Source organism: Plectropomus leopardus, chromosome 7, assembly GCF_008729295.1.
Source record: "Plectropomus leopardus isolate mb chromosome 7, YSFRI_Pleo_2.0, whole genome shotgun sequence".
Lineage (NCBI taxonomy): Eukaryota > Metazoa > Chordata > Actinopteri > Perciformes > Serranidae > Plectropomus > Plectropomus leopardus.
In genome coordinates, this window is record NC_056469.1 from 34,569,510 (window position 1) to 34,585,612 (window position 16,103).

At 39.8% G+C, this 16,103-nt stretch overlaps 1 protein-coding gene across 1 annotated transcript; it reads right to left on the reverse strand.

Moving 5' to 3' along the window:
- Positions 1 to 208: 208 nt before the first annotated feature.
- On the reverse strand, positions 209 to 15,431 carry LOC121945690 (gamma-aminobutyric acid type B receptor subunit 2-like). Its single transcript, XM_042489987.1, is given in 19 exon segments — positions 209 to 335; positions 1,209 to 1,317; positions 2,740 to 2,839; positions 2,923 to 3,075; positions 4,083 to 4,310; positions 4,496 to 4,606; positions 5,105 to 5,233; positions 5,326 to 5,426; positions 5,970 to 6,089; positions 6,655 to 6,825; positions 6,916 to 6,996; positions 7,542 to 7,602; positions 7,691 to 7,933; positions 9,131 to 9,319; positions 10,615 to 10,680; positions 11,410 to 11,511; positions 11,630 to 11,800; positions 12,960 to 13,097; positions 14,296 to 15,431. Coding segments are annotated over 19 exon segments (2,748 nt in total). The 5' UTR covers positions 14,644 to 15,431.
- Positions 15,432 to 16,103: the final 672 nt, after the last annotated feature.

Here is a 16,103-nt window from a genome sequence, read left to right on the forward strand (position 1 = left end):
AACAGTGTCGATTAAAGAAAGCTTCTCTCTGTTTCTGTGGGTGTGAATGTCTTATTTTGTTTGTATATGGTCCCATATATATTCCCATTAATAAAAAAAATCAAAATGAAATACAAGACCAGAATCCTGAGCCGTCAGTCGCAGGTGAGGGCCACAGCTGCCGTCTGATTGGTGCAGCAGTTGTGTGGCGTCATCTGAAGGGAAGTTGTCATCGGGATAAAACGAAGAGGTCCTGGCTGCCGAACAGACTGGAGCTGCTGGCGCTGACGCCACCGATGGCGGGCAGGTAGGAATGATGGAGGATCGGCAGCTGCACGGACAGACGGCGCCGCACGCTGAGAGAAACCGCAGAAAGAAAATCAGACTACAGATGAAAAAACGACGATAATTATAATAACAACGACACTGGTATATATTTGGAACTCATGTCAAATCGTGAAATTTTGTTGTGCATAATGACTTTAACCCTTACAGACTGTTTGGTGCATTTTACACAATTTTCATTCTTCATTTTTTGGTGACTTCATGCATGTGTCCTAAATGTAGTCCAGATTGTGTATTTGAGTGTAATCAGTGAATTTGCAGCTCAGCTCCTACAATAAGTCTAAAATACACTGTGGAAACTAATAGTTACATTCAGACTGTTCAGGTCCAAAAATGCTCCATTGAAACCCATTCAAACTGACATTTTTGATCCCACAGCCATCAGAGCAGAAAAACAGGACTTGTATTATTTCTGGGTGTCATTCTGGGCTTTTGACTCTGAATTTGTCATTTTGACTATTTTCCACCTGATGAGGTCATTTTGACCATATTTGGCATCTGGAGGAAATAAATGCTATTTCCACTAGGTGACCTGTCACAGTCAGTGTAGCTGCTGATCACTGACATATAAGTAATCATCTACTTAAGCATGTAGTATATTGAAATTAATTCTCTTTTTTCCATCTAAAAGACAAAGAACCTGTCATTTAAAGGGTTAAAATTCAAAAACATTAAGTTTGATTTTGAAAATCACATTTTGTGTGCAGAGCGATAAGAGTGTGTGTGATATTAAAGCAGACTCAAAGAGTGAATTTTTATAATATCATTCATGAAAAACTTTCCAGGCAATTTCCACATAATAGTCTGAAATTAGTACTTTCACTGCAGTAAAGTATCTGATTACTTCCTCCACCTCTGGCTGATGGAGTAAAAATGTTCCTCACTGTTCAGGAGAGTTGATGCCGTCTGGACTTGAAGGTTTCGTCTCCGAGTTCCTGACCTCAGGACAGACCTGAGCTGCATGAGTCCACGTCACAGATCTGACGTCACCTCCTGAGAGGAAACACAGCAGCGCGAGGAAAACGTTTGTTGTGATTATTGAGTGAAGTTCTTGACGGGAAAAATAAAACCCCAAAAAACAACAACAACCCCAGAAAGAAGTATGATGAAAAGATGAACGATTGCAAAAACAAAACAATAAAAATCATACTCATCTTACCCAGATAATAATAGTAGTAGGACTATCACCTATAAATGCACCACGTGTACAAATATACTGTATATGAGTACACACGCCTACACATCCGTGTAACACAGAAACAGACCTGATACACGTGTGCACGTGTCACCCCAAAAACAAACAAAGAAACAATTTATTACAGTGAAACACAGAATAAAGACCAACCCGATTCACTTACGACTTTCTGAGTATTAAATAGGTGTCTGTAGTTTTATTAACCCTCTGTGGCCTGTACATGAACCCTGCTGTTTGCATTTTATGTCTTTGCTGTTTTATTGCTCCCTTGTCTTTATCTGTAGTTTCTCTTTGTAACCTAGTTAAAAACAGAGCTATATAATATTATCATTTTATTATTATGTTCTTACAGGGACACTGGAGAACAGTTTGTTAACCCTTTGAGACCAGAGCAAATTGGCTTGATTTCTTTCCACAACATGGGAGGAAGGCCATGAGTGAAACGAAATGACATGATAATTATATAATTATCAAGAAATGAGTCAAAAATACACAAAAATGACCTGAAAAAAAGACCTGGCATAAGTGCTTGAAATTATAAGAATTTGTAACATAATTTTTAATACGTAATTATGATAAGGTTTGATGACATTTTTTCGTAAATCTACAAATATCTTGCAATTTGTAAAACATTTCTTGCCAAGCTGCTCATTGACTTTTTCCTTGTGTTTTTGAAAGAAATCACACCAGTTCGCTCCTGGTTTAAACATTTTGAAACATTTGTGAAAGCAGCACAAGAAAAGTGATGTCGCTCCAGGTTTCAAAGGGTTAAACGTGCAGGGCTGAACCTTTGCCTCCCTCCTCTGGCAGTGACAATGATTACACACGGTCCAGATGAGCACTTACAGCAGGACGCCACGGTGGTATAAATGAGCGCTAATTTATCCAATCACCGTGAATTTGAGCAACTTTGCAATTGTGTCAGATCGCTGCAGCTTTTGTGAGATGTGAGCATGCACCTGTGGTGCTCAGTGTCGGTGGAGAAGAGGTCGAGGTGGTTAACTGACAAATACGTGTGCGTTTTGAGTGGCGACTTCCTGAATTTAAACGTGTGTTGTAGCTGGTGAAACAGCTGAGGCCAAAACTGTGTTTTTATTTTTGAAACAAGTTTCGTTTTTCTTTTAATGTAAAAAAGCGTCTTGTTGCTGCATCTCTTTTACCTGTGTCGGACTGTGGTGATCTTTTGTACATGCACGCCTCTGTGCGTCTTTTTTGTTTACCGTTGATTTGTCCTCCGGTCGTGTGGTGAAGCTTCAGCTCGGGATCAGCTTCCTCCGATTCAAAGAGCTGCATGGTGATGGTTTCTATTTCTACATCGAGCTGCAAAGAAACACAACCAACAGAAGATTTACTTCTCTCAGAGCCTGACGGAGTAGAGTCAGGTGATGTTTCTGTGCGCTCACCTGCGCAGTTTGACTCCTCAGCTGCTGGTTTAATCTGCTCAGCTTCATCTTCTCCTCCTCCTCCTCCTCCTCCTCCTCCTCTCCCTCTGCAGCTTCAGCCTGCAGCTCTGACGGCTGCTGCAGCTCGCTGCTGCTCCAACACACCAAGAACAACTGCAAGAAATAAAACCACATGTCTGAGGATTCGCCAAGAGAGAGGAGACCGTTAACCAATAAAACCCAACTACGACCCGCGGGCCAAATCTGGCCCCTGACGGGGTGCTGGCTGGACCCCCAAACATTTTAATGAAGTGATTCATACTGGAAACCGTTTATGCACTTTTCCATATACATAGGGTGCCAGAGTGCATATAACAGCACCAAAATACAGTATCCTAAAACTCCAAGAAGCATCCTTTAATCCTAGAAAATGTCCTAAATTCTGAGAAACGTCCTTAAATAGTACAAATGTATGTACATATGTCCTGAGATCCTAGAAATGTCCTCAAATCCTAAAATGTCCTTCAATCTTAAAAATGTCCGAAAATCCTAGAAACATCCTAAAATTCTGGAAATGTCAAGTGTACAGCCAGCTGTCCGAAAATATTTCAGTGAGACGGACAGACAGAGCAGAGCAGCGCGGATCTCCAAAAGAGCAGCTGACAGTGCAGATCTCAATCCCTGAATTACATATTATCATTAAAATGATGTCACAGCAGAGGACAATTATAAGGACTACCACGCAAAACAGAGGATATAGTGCAGAATAAATAAGGAAATGGATGGGGTCTCAATAAGTTTTCAGTTATTTACAAATCCTAAAAAACATTCTCAAATCTGAGAAATGTCCTAAATTCCTAAAAGTATCCTTGAATCCTACACACATGTCCTAAATGTCCTAAAATCTGAAGAAACCACGCAAAATCCAAGAAATGTCCTCATATCTGAGAAACATCCTCAAATCCTACAAATGTCTGAAATTCCTAGTAACATAATAACAAAGTCTTAAAAATTGGAAAAAAGGTCCTAAAATGCTGGAAACGCGTGGGGACGCTGCCACTGGCCCTGACCTGCTGCCATTTTGGAAAAGTGTCCCCAAAGCAAATCACGTCAAGTCTCCCTGCTTTAAGTCGACGGCTTTATGTCAACATACATCTTGAACTTTCGGGCGTCTCACTGACCTTCGGCCCGAACAGCCAGCTCAGGGTGAGGACGTTACAGCAGAGGATGAGGACGCTGGTCACACAGAAGTGAACAGGAGGATTGTGGGAGGTCAGCAGCGACGCTGACGCTCCTGACACGCTGAAGGCCGTCACAGTAAACACACTCAGAGTCAGCTGTTTACTGCGGAGAGCGGGACGATCCTCCTGCGCAGACCTGATGCTCCAGGCCACGAAACATCCAAGACCCTGAAGGACAAACATCTGATCTGCATCCACACGTCCATCCAGAGACACTTCCTAAACTTCTCCACATTTTTGAGCAAAATGCAATCAAATTTGGATTTTTTTTTTAATTATATTGATATTTGAAAATCTGAACATAACAAATGACAGAGGGATTTCAGATCAAAGTGTCTGTCGTGTGCGCAGACCAGCAGAGGGGCTTTGTATCCGTAGACCGCGGTGAGCCACAGCTCCGCGCTGGTGCTGCTGCAGCGCTCAGAGTACAGACGGACGAGAACGTCCTCATCAGCAGAGACACGCTGAAACAAACAGAAGCATTTATTCATTCACCTGATAAATGCATTTATTTAAATGATAATAGTAATAACTTTATTTATATAGCACCTTTAAAAACAGAGTTCACAAAGTGCTTTGACGAAGATAAACGAAAATACAAACTAAAATAGACGAGTTAGGACGTATGAAAACAGACATTACAACAGACCACATCAATAAGCAAGTCTAAAAATGGGTTTTAAGAAGTGAATTAATAGTAGTCACGGATTATTTGTTTCTGAAAATTATCATAAACATCAACAAAGACGCCTTTGGGAGTTTTTGTACAACAGCACATTTTTCCTATTATATTTGTTTGTTATGTTTTATTGAGTTTTTTATTGTTTGAGTGAATGTGAGCAGCTGAAAAACTTGAATTTCCTCCAGGATAAAGAAATAAAGAGAAAAAATAAGAAAGTAATAAAGTAAGTAAAGCACAGTATCTGTCCCTCTGTCGCTCCGTCTGATCCTGCGGTGGTTACCTGTACGCTGTGCTGCTGCTCCACCCGTCTGAGGGGGTCCAGGATCTGCCAGGTGATCAAAACAAACGCATCCAGCAGAAACATCCAGAACACCAGGCAGCCCGACCGCTGCAGACGAGCGTGCTGCTGCTGCAGAGCAGAGGAGGCGACAGTCAGTTTACTGCGAGAGAAGAGATTCACAGAAACACGCAGTCACGTCCGACTCTGGTGGCGCGTTTTACCGTCTGTTTGATGCCGCTGCACAGGGAATAAACACTCCATGATTTAGTGAACAGCACAGTGATGACTACAGTGTGACCCACAGAGAGAGTCCACAGAGAGAGTCACAAACAAACAAACAAACTGCAAACAAACAAACAGACAAACAAACAAACAAACAAACAGACAAACAAACAAACAAACAAACAAACAGACAGACAAACAAACAAAAACAAACAGAACAAACAAACAAACAGACACAGAACAGTGATGGTGAAATCACCAAACCTGTGCAAACAGCCTCAATTTAAGTGAAAGCAACTTCAGAGAAGATGATCCAAAAATAAGCAAGAAATTAGTAAAAAAGTACACGTAGATTACCTGAAAAACAGCAATAAATAATTAAAAATAAGAAAGGAAAGTAAAACAAACAAACAATCAAACAAACAAGGAAAAACAACAGAAAAATTCTTAAAAATTAAAGTAATTTTGAAAAATAATTTCAAATATACTATGGTTATTATAAAACTCTCTATCCATCCATCCATCCATCCATCCATCCATCCATCCATCCATCACATCCACACACACACACACACACACACACACACACACATATATATAGATATAGATATAGATTGATTTAAAATGCAGCTGTCTGAACTCACAGAGCAGAGGATCTCAAGTGTTTCTTCAGACAGTAATTCTCCGTCCAGACCGGAGACGAGGACAGAGGAGGAGGACAGCAGGACGCCCAGCAGCAGCAGCTGGTCCTGGGATCCCGCCGCTCGACCTCAGCAGCCTGCAGACACGAAACATCTGATTTTTCACATAAAATTACAAAATAGGAAAAAAATAAAACTGTCAGCTCCACCATTAGGTACGTTTTTTTACATACAAGGAAATTACCTTTGTTTTTATTTATTTTTTTTTTATATATTATGCATTTTATTTGATCTAATATTTGATATGTTATTGTCATTATTTTAATGTCCATATGTTAATGTATCATAATTATGTTTTTAATTACCCTTTTTAGCAGGTACTTTTGTCTGTCTATCTTCTCATGCACAAAAAAAGAAATGTTTATTTGTAATTACACTGTAAATTAAGCATCTGTCTATAAAACAAATCTTTACCAAAAAAAATAAAATGCATTTTTAATTTGGTACATAATGGCCATAATACGTTTATAGTAGGAGAAAGGAAAAAACAAGAATCATAAATGTAAAATATGAATATACAACAAAAATAGGAAAATATATTCCAAATGAATGTGAAATATACTTGTTTTTAAGATGAAAATAATGTCAGTGTTAAAAAGAAGAGGATGAAATGAGTAAATATCGGGCAGATCTGCAGGAGCTGTACCGGTGTTTACGGGCTGGTGACGGTGAGGAAGAGGACGCTCAGAGCGATGAAGATGGTCGCCGCTGCAGCCGACGACACGAGGACGTACAGCAGGAGGCCGACCCGCTGCCGCTGCACCAGGACCAGGGTCCGGTCTCTGGCTGGTCCGGGACCTGCAGAACATTAAACATCCATCCAAACGTCACCTCAGCTGGTCAAATGTTCCGCTGTTATTATGGTCTGTCGTTCAGGTAGCGTCTCACCTGTAAACTTCAGCAGGTGGTTCATCAGCCGGAGCTGCTGGGTGGATGAGCTGAAGTCTCCCACCAACACGCCGCCGCTGCCTGAAGACGCACGCACAGACACACACACACGCACGCACAGACACACACACACACGCACAGACAGACGCATGCACGCACACAGACACAGACAAAAAAAACAGAGAATGGGGCGCAGGATTAAATAAGTTTTTACTTCTTCCTACTGCTTTTCAAACATGTTTAAATGATGATGGATTCATCTTCTTACTTAGCCAATTTATATTTATTTATTTATATAAAAATATATATTTTTCCTTCTTGCAACTATCGATTAAAGGCAATAAAATAAAAAAAAATCTTTAAAAATAAATGAAACTGTTTATATCCTGTCTGTGATGAACACCTGTATTCATCCTGTCTGATGAAAAAAAGACTGTATTCCATATCGTGCAGCCCTATATACAAATAAAGTTTATTATTATCAGTATTATATTATTATGTTTATCTCATTATTTGAAACTTTGCCCACGTTTAATATGAATATCTGACGCTGTAACATTATATATATTAGCATAAAAAGTACAATTTAAACATTAATATTTTCAGCAGAGCATCATGGGACTCACCCTGAAACTGGATCAACTCGATGGCCGTCATCCTCTCCCCGTTTCGAAAGAAAACTGGGCCCTGAAAAACACAAAAAATATAAAGATATCGTACATATATCTGCAAAAACACACGTATAAATACCTCGTGGTGTTTCTGGCGTGCTCACTGTGACGCCGTCAAACCGCGTCTGCTTCACGGCCTCCAGCAGCATCCTCTGAACCTCCTCCTCGCTGACGCTCACGTTTCTCTGGCTGCTGTACTTCTCTCTGTGTTTCACCGCCTCCATCACCTGACTGAGAGCTCTGCCGGCGACCCAGACAGCGTCGTAGGCGAAGGCGTGGAGGGGACTGACCTTTGACCCCTCCTGGACCAGCTGTCTGAGGTAGGAGTCCAGGTAGTCCTGAGGAGTCTGCAGAGAGACCGCAGGAGATTTAGTGGCGTCCAGCAGCTTGCCGAAACTTTTCCGGGTTAGAATTCCTTCAGTGTTCAATGTTCAGACGTTTTCATCAGAATTATTATTATAAGGTACAAAGGTCTCTCCTCAAAAACAAACCAACCAGCTGATTTAACCGTTTGAAACCTTTTTTTTTTTTTCCAAAAACACGAGAAGAAGGCAACCAGAGACTTCAGAAGAAATGACCCCAAAATTTACAAGAAATTAAGTAAAAAGTTAAAAGTCAATTTAATTTAAAAGTACAAGAAAAAATACATGAAAATTAGTTAAAAAAAAAAAAAAAAGTAAAACACAGACAAACAAAAAAATAAGAAAATTACCTGGAAAAAGTGTTTAAAAATAGTAATGATTCTGGAACATAAATAACATAATATTAATATAAAATAATTGATATAATTATACTTTTTTGGACATTTTCCCTGGCTTTTTTAAAAAATAATTGTATAAATCGATATTTTTTCTGTGGTTTGCTGTTCGTTGTCTCTTTTTCACAGTTCAAAGGCTTAAATACCTGTGAAGGTTTTTGAACGCAGCACAACAAAAGTAATACTGGTGCAGGTTTTAAAGTGTTTAACCAGTTAAAACAGCGCTGTTAGTGTGAACGCTGCACGTGTGTGTGAGTCACGTGCTGCTCATGTAGGCAGTGTGGCCTGGGCGTAATGAAAACACAGAAAACATACCTATAATATTATTATATAAATCCTACACACTTTAAAGTACTTGAATACATCCTCCACCTTCGGTTGAAGTATTACATTTTCTCTGCTCTGCTGATTCGGGGACTCGTACCGCCGGTACGGGGTGGTGATCCTGAGACTTTGCTGGAGGTTTAGCATGGCATGATTATTCTACATGAATATTTATTTATTTTAACGTGTATCACTGAGTATTTTATGTATTTTGTGTCTTTTATGTATTTTATGCTGAAACTAAAGGCAAATTTCCACATTTGTGGACAATAAAGTCCTCATAAATTCGTAATTGAGCAGCTTTCCTCTTTTTGTTCGTTTATTCTTTTGTTCTGATGAGAGCTGCATTCGTTTTTGAAATATCTCACTGTCACCCGGCTCCACGCAGTTAATTTCAAACATATTCTGATGGTAACAAACACACAGACTGACTGTCAGTGGGGATGTGTGAGTGTTTTCTGACCCGTCCGGAGACTCCCGGCGTGGTCGTGCTGCTGATCTGTCTCATCTGCAGCCTGATGGATCCGTCTGCAGCCGTCAGCAGACTGTTGGCCGCACAGCCTGAAGCCTTCCAGCCGAGCCTCCATCCGGCTGTTCCTCCGTCAACAACAATCCACTGATACCGAGCTCCGAACATGTTCAGCCTGTAGGCCTGAAACGGAGCGAGACGTCAGATACCGGTTTGGAGAGATACCATTTTTATTGTCAAGAATCATGAGTCTCGTTTGCTCCATAATCTCCACGAAAAATTTAAAGTAAAGATGACAAAGGCGACTTCGGTTTAAACTCCTGTTATCAGCTGTATGTGGTTGGTGGTGGAAAAAGTATTTAGATGCTATATAACTCCAGGAGAGCTTGGGAGGCATGGACGTTTTGTTAAAATATGGCACTTCTCAGAAAGTTTCTCTGTTGTCATTGCATAAAACAACAAAGAAATCTGACTTGCCAACAACGTCCCCCAAAATTGCCATGCTTTTGAAAAAATGTCCAAACTTTCTTAGGATTGCCATATTTTTAAACAAAAAACAAAAATGTTTTTGGAATACGGGGACATTCTTCAAGAGTGAGGACAATTACAGAAAGTAGGGACACTTTATTGAGAAATATATTTTTGAAAAATGATGACGTTTTGTGACTTTTTCTGAAAGTTCGGAAGGCTGGGACATTTCATAAAACTTGACACTTCTGAAAAACTTGGACTGTTTTTTAGAAAAGGATTAATTTTTGAAAACAATTTTTTAAAGCAGGACAATACTGGGGGAAATTTCAGGGAAATTGGGAATGTTTTGGAATGCCGGACATTTTTAGAGACTGAGGATACCTGCAGAAAGTGATGACATTTTTGCACCTTTTAGAAAAGTTTGGAAGGTGAGGATATTTTGAGGAATTACAAAAGTTTGGACATTTGTTCATAAGATGATTTATTTTTTAATATATTTTTTAAAAAGGGCAATGTTGGGGGACATTTCAGGGAAATTGGGAATGTTTTGGAATGTGGGGAAATTTTTAGAAACTGAGGACGGCTGCAGAAAGTAGAGCTTTTTTATATATACAATATATTTTTTAAAAGTGATGAAAGTTTTGGACCTTTTAGGAAAGTTTGGAATGATATTTTGTAGAATTTGGACACTTATGAAACGTTTATTCAAAAAAAGATAATTTTTTAATAAATTATTATCAGAAGCTAACAACATTTTTTGACATTTCTGGGATATAAGGAACATGAGAACATTAGTGTAGTGGAAAACTATTTCTTTGTGGAGCTTCTCTTTGTGCACGAGGCTCAAACTAAAACAGAGAGATGACACAGAGCAGGAAAAAACATGGTCTAAAATATCAGTATATGTGCAGCATTTAGATTTCCCTTCATTAGATCTAATGAAACCCAAAGCGGAATAAACAGACCACGTGGGTGTCCACATACTTTAGGCCACGTGCTGTACTTACACAGCAGAAAACCTCGGAGGCTGAATCCTCTTCAAACTGCGCGATGATGATCCGAGCGTCGCTTTCCTGCAAAGCACAGAGGCAGCAGTGAACCGGGTCATTATCACATGAACTCTGAACTCAGCTTTGGATCAAAGAGGTCAAACACAAACAGACGAACATTTTACTGCCCGTCACATGTGTCTTAACCCTTTAACACCTGGATCGACTTTCAGTTTTCTTTTGCTGCACTGAGACGCATTTCAATAGCATCTGAACCTCTGAAGCCCGAGGAAATAGGTTTATGATTGCTGGCACGAAAAACTGCAAAAAATGCAAAAAAAAAAAAAAATTTAGCAGGGGCACATTCTCTGTTTGTTGTTGGTCTGTTTTGTGTTACATGTTTTAATCTTCTGTGCAAAGCGTCTCTGGGTATCATGAAAGGCGCCATATGAATTATTATATTAGCGTATTATTAAAATATTACATATTCAATATTTAAAATGTCCAGAAAACTTTATTCAAATTTCTCTTACTTCTAGAAATATGACATTAAAAAGTCAGCAGTTTCTTGAGGTCGTATTTTTTTTCTTCGTTTTGGTTACTTTTGTGTGTGCATATTTTCAAGTTATTTTCTTTTTCTTTCATTTTTTTTTTTTTTTTTTTACACATTTCTTGCTGTTTTTGGGTCATTTCCCGTTATGTTGCTGTCATTCTCTTTCTGTGTTTTTCAAAGAAATGAAGCCACTTTTCTACAGTTTCAGAGGGTTAAATATTTGGCTGTTGTGTCCTGGCAGAGTTTGTATAAATCTGTACCTTCAGCCTCTTTAAGCTGCTGCAGACGTCTTCAGAGAGACTCTCTGCAGAAACGAGCTGAACATCAGCCCTCAGCAGCTGCCTCATCAGATCCTTCTTCATCTGCACAAACAGAAAATCACATGATGGCGCCACCAAAAACAAAGAAGGCGCCGGATCAGGACTGGCCGACGTCATCATCATCATCATCATCATCATCATCATCAGTGTCATGACCCACCTCTGAGAGTCGGGGTCCTTCCTGTGTGACGACTCCGACCCTGGTCCACTTGTAGCGCTGCAGCAGCTTCACCGCGGCCTGGTTCAGAGCTCGGTCTGACGGCGCCGTGCTGAACAGGTTCCCGTACCACTTCCTGTTGGACAGGCTGGGGGACGAGGCCGCAAAAGACACCTGAGACATGAGAGGACACACAGCAGCTGAAAGTTACCTGTCTTAATGTTGATGCGGTCCACAGGGTTCATACGCATTTTTAACAATTCATTTAAGGAAAATATTAAAGACCATTTAATCTCTGAAACGACCATCGGTTCTTTTTCATTACTACATAATAGCTTTTTTTAAAAAATATATATGACTTCAAAAATAATGAATTCAGAAAAGGATAAAAACTGCATATTTCAAGATAACTGTTCTTTAATTGTGAGGGGGGGGGGGGGGGGGGTGTAAAAATCGGGAGGCATGTCAAATATTTTTTAAGCACAGGGAGTTTTTTTTATCTTGGCTTTGGGGAAGGAAATTTCGGCTAATTTTAAATGTCTATGTTGCTGCCAATTTTTTAAAGCGATGACTTTGGAGGCACGGGATTTAATTCAATTTTTTTTTTTTTTAAATTTTTAAAGGAAAAAATGTTTTCCTTTAGTTTTTGGCATTTAAAAAGAAATCATAATTTTTAAATACACAAAAAATGCATTTTGTTTTATCGCGTTTTTTTTTTTTTTTTTTTTTTTAGAAATACTTTCTATAAAATTCACCAAAATTACACTATTTTACAGAGCCAGGAACTCTAAAAAAATTACATTTTCGGTTCTCGAACACATCATGTGTTACTGCAAAACAAAATTCAAAGTTATTGACTGTACAAACAGTGGGTCCAGTCAGATGTGTGAGGCTCCAATTATCATTAAAGTGTTGATTATTTGCGAAGATTATTTTGCTGTAACTATCATAAACATTTGTTTGGCAGAGAGTTTAAATCCAAAATCCAAAATCCAAAATCCAATGGAAAAATCCCATCGGCTTTTTGTTGAAGGAACCCCTGTGGTGTTAACTTTCTGGTCCAACTACAAAAAAACAGCATCGCTCCAGGGGTCAGTGTGTGCACCTGCAGCAGGTTGAGCGCTGTGTGTCAGTGTGTGTGTACCTGCAGCAGGTTGAGCGCTGTGTGTGTCAGTGTGTGCACCTGCAGCAGGTTGAGCGCTGTGTGTCAGTGTGTGCACCTGCAGCAGGTTGAGCGCTGTGTGTCAGTGTGTGTACCTGCAGCAGGTTGAGCGCTGTGTGTCAGTGTGTGTGTACCTGCAGCAGGTTGAGCGCTGTGTGTCAGTGTGTGTACCTGCAGCAGGTTGAGCGCTGGCAGAGAGCGAGCGATGAGCGTCGTCACAGATGGACACACCCCTCCAAACACCAGCAGGTACTTTGGCCCCGCCCACATGGCGTCAAACAGAGCTTTGAGTGATTCAGCGGGATCGCACTGCGAGACGAAATAAACACATGAAACACTGAAAACATTTAAAAGCAAACTCAAGACCTGACATTTTTCTAGTTTGGCTTTTAATTAAACTTTATTTATCTATGGACTATTTATTTATATACTTTAGTCTGTTTTACTACTTTATAATTTTTAAAATATTTCTTTAGTATTTTACTTTGTACTGTCATCCTTTTATTTACCTCTTATTATGATTTGAGTATTTTATTTATTTTTTATTATTTTCATTTGATTATTACGATTAACATTTTATTTATTAATCTATTTATCAACTTATTTATTTAAATCTTTCTGTTTATAGGTTTTAACCTGCCTCCGGCGTTTCCTCGTTGAGATGATAAAATCCCTAAATTAAAAATACATAAACTGTATTTATTTGTTGTTTGACTTAAACTCAATCAAATTATATTCATATGGCACCTTTTAAACAAATCAAATGCAATTCAAAGTGCTTCACAGTTTGAGTAAAGAAACAAAAAAAAGAACATAGGAAGCAAAACTGGATCTGGATCAGTGTAAACCACAAAATTTTGATAGTAATACGACACATAAAAGCCAGACTAAAAAGACAGATTTTTAGTTTACGTCTAAAAATATCAGTATTTGCAGCTCCTATCAGATCCTCCAGCAGGCTGTTGCAGCGTCTTGGAGCCTCGTGGCTAAAAGCAGAATCGCCAGATGTTTAGTTTTACTCTTTGGAGCAGCTAAAAAACAAAAGTCGGAGGATCTGAGCGGCTTTTGTTCATAAACTAAAAGCATCTCTGAGATGTTGACTGAATCAAGGCCATACAGAGCCTTATAAACTTTTATTTATTTTAAAAATCCATGCGAAAGCAAAGACTTTTGCTCTTTTAAAACTTTTTTCAGGAAACTTTCTTATTTTGTTCTTGCTGATTTTCTTTATTGTTGCACATTGCAGTCTTTTCAGTTTTTCTTTTTTAAAGAAATCAAGCCTAATTGCTCAGGTTTCAAAGGGTTAAACAGCATCCCGACTTTTTAGGATTGGGTTGTATTGTTGCTTTTTTCTGCACAGTTTTACCTCTTTACAACTCCAACTAAGATTCAAATGTATCTAAGAGGAAAAAAAACTTTTCAGTTCAACTGCTCGGAAAATTTTGAAATGTGTAACTTGAAAAGAGTCTGAAGCTGACAGCAGTCTGTGCAGGAGTGTGAGACCGACCTGTGAGTCCAGCAGCTGGAGCTGGAGCTCGTAGTTGCCCAGCGGTGGAGGTTGCCTCGTCAGGTCCCGCAGAGCCAGTCGGACGGCCGGGGCCACGGCGGCGGTCAGGTTCTCCCTCCCCGACCCGGAGCCGACGGGCATCATCCACAGCACGGGCAGAGGGTGGCGGATCTGAGCCGGCGCCGGGCCGACCAGCAGCCAGCAGAGCAGCAGCAGCCCCGCCGGTCCACGCCGCTCCATTCTCCGCTCCGACCGCTGCGACTCTTCCTCTCTGATGCTCCTGCAGGGAGACGCTAATCCTCGGTAAGCAGCTGAGGAGGCTGACTGAGGAGATAAAGGGATCAACATGAACGCAAGATGTCACCAGGTTCCTCGGCACACAGCTCAGCGTCTCTGGAGACTCTCAGGAGCTGCTTTTACCACAAAAATGTTTTTTTTTATTTTAAAGGAGACAAAAAGAAGAATCCACTTCCTGCAAAAGAAGATTTAGCATCTGCATATTTAACTCGCTGAAACTGAAAGGAGGGAATCAACAAAATTACGTGATGACAGACGGCAGCTGGAGGACTTAATCTCCATCACACAAATCTAAACCATTTACAGCTCGATTAACGTCTACAGAGGATATCTTAAACGATCTGATCTTAACTGCTGCATCCTGATCATTTACTCAAATGTCAACTTGACTGGTCTCTTGGTCTTTGTTCACCTCCTGCAAGTTTACAATTTCTTCACTTATTTTCTGTTTAAAAGAAAAAAGAAAAATAAACAGCTTTTTTTGACTTGTGGACAGATGAAGTCAGAGACCATGAACGTCCACATAACATGTCACCATCAATGCATCCGACATGAAACGATATTTCAACGGACTGATGATCTATCCGACACTGTCATCACCTAATGAACTTACAGAGGGAACCTGCACACAACTTATATCAGTGATACTCAACTTACGGCCCATGGGCCAAATCTGGCCTCGGACAGGGTGCCGGGGGGTCCGCCAACAATTTTCTAATTCATAATAAAAATAAAGAAATTCACACTGGGAATGGTTTTGTACATTTAGTCTCCATACGGTGTCAGAGGGCATAAAACAGCATCAAAATAGATGCTTGTTGTTTAAAAAAAGTGCCAGTGGAGGACCCCCCCCCCCCCCACACACACACACACACACCCCACTGAGGTTCTCGATAAGACACTAATGTCCTAAAATCCTAGAAATGTTCTGAAGTCTGAAAGAGGTCGTGAAATCCTAGAAACATCCTAAAATCTTCGAAATGTCCTAAAACCCTAGAAAAGTCCATAAATCCTAGAAATGTTGTACAATCCAAGAAACATCCCAGAATCCAAGAAATGTCCTGAATTACTAGAAATGAAATCCTTGAAACACGTTTGGACTGGCCCCTGGCCTCCTGTCATTTTGCAAAAGTTGCCCTCAGGCAAAGCCAGTTGAGTATCGCTGACTTAATGAAACTGCAGCGTGACACAAATTAAATTACTTCAATTTACTCTTTAAAAAAAAAAAAAAAAAAAAACTTTATTAAAAAACACTTTCAGAAGTCAAATTTCAGGAACAAACAAAATCAGGTTTTACTTTTGATGCACATTTCAGCAGATGGAAAACCAGGACGAAAAACTCAAAACACCCCAAACGCCGTTACAGCGGACCCAGTACGCTCATTTTCAGGTTCGGACTTGTGTGTAACTGTTTTCATGCTTTAATGGTGAAAAAATACTTTATTTTCCTCAAACTGTCTCATATGGAACACCGGAAACAAAATATATGAGACAGAATATGGAAAAGCATA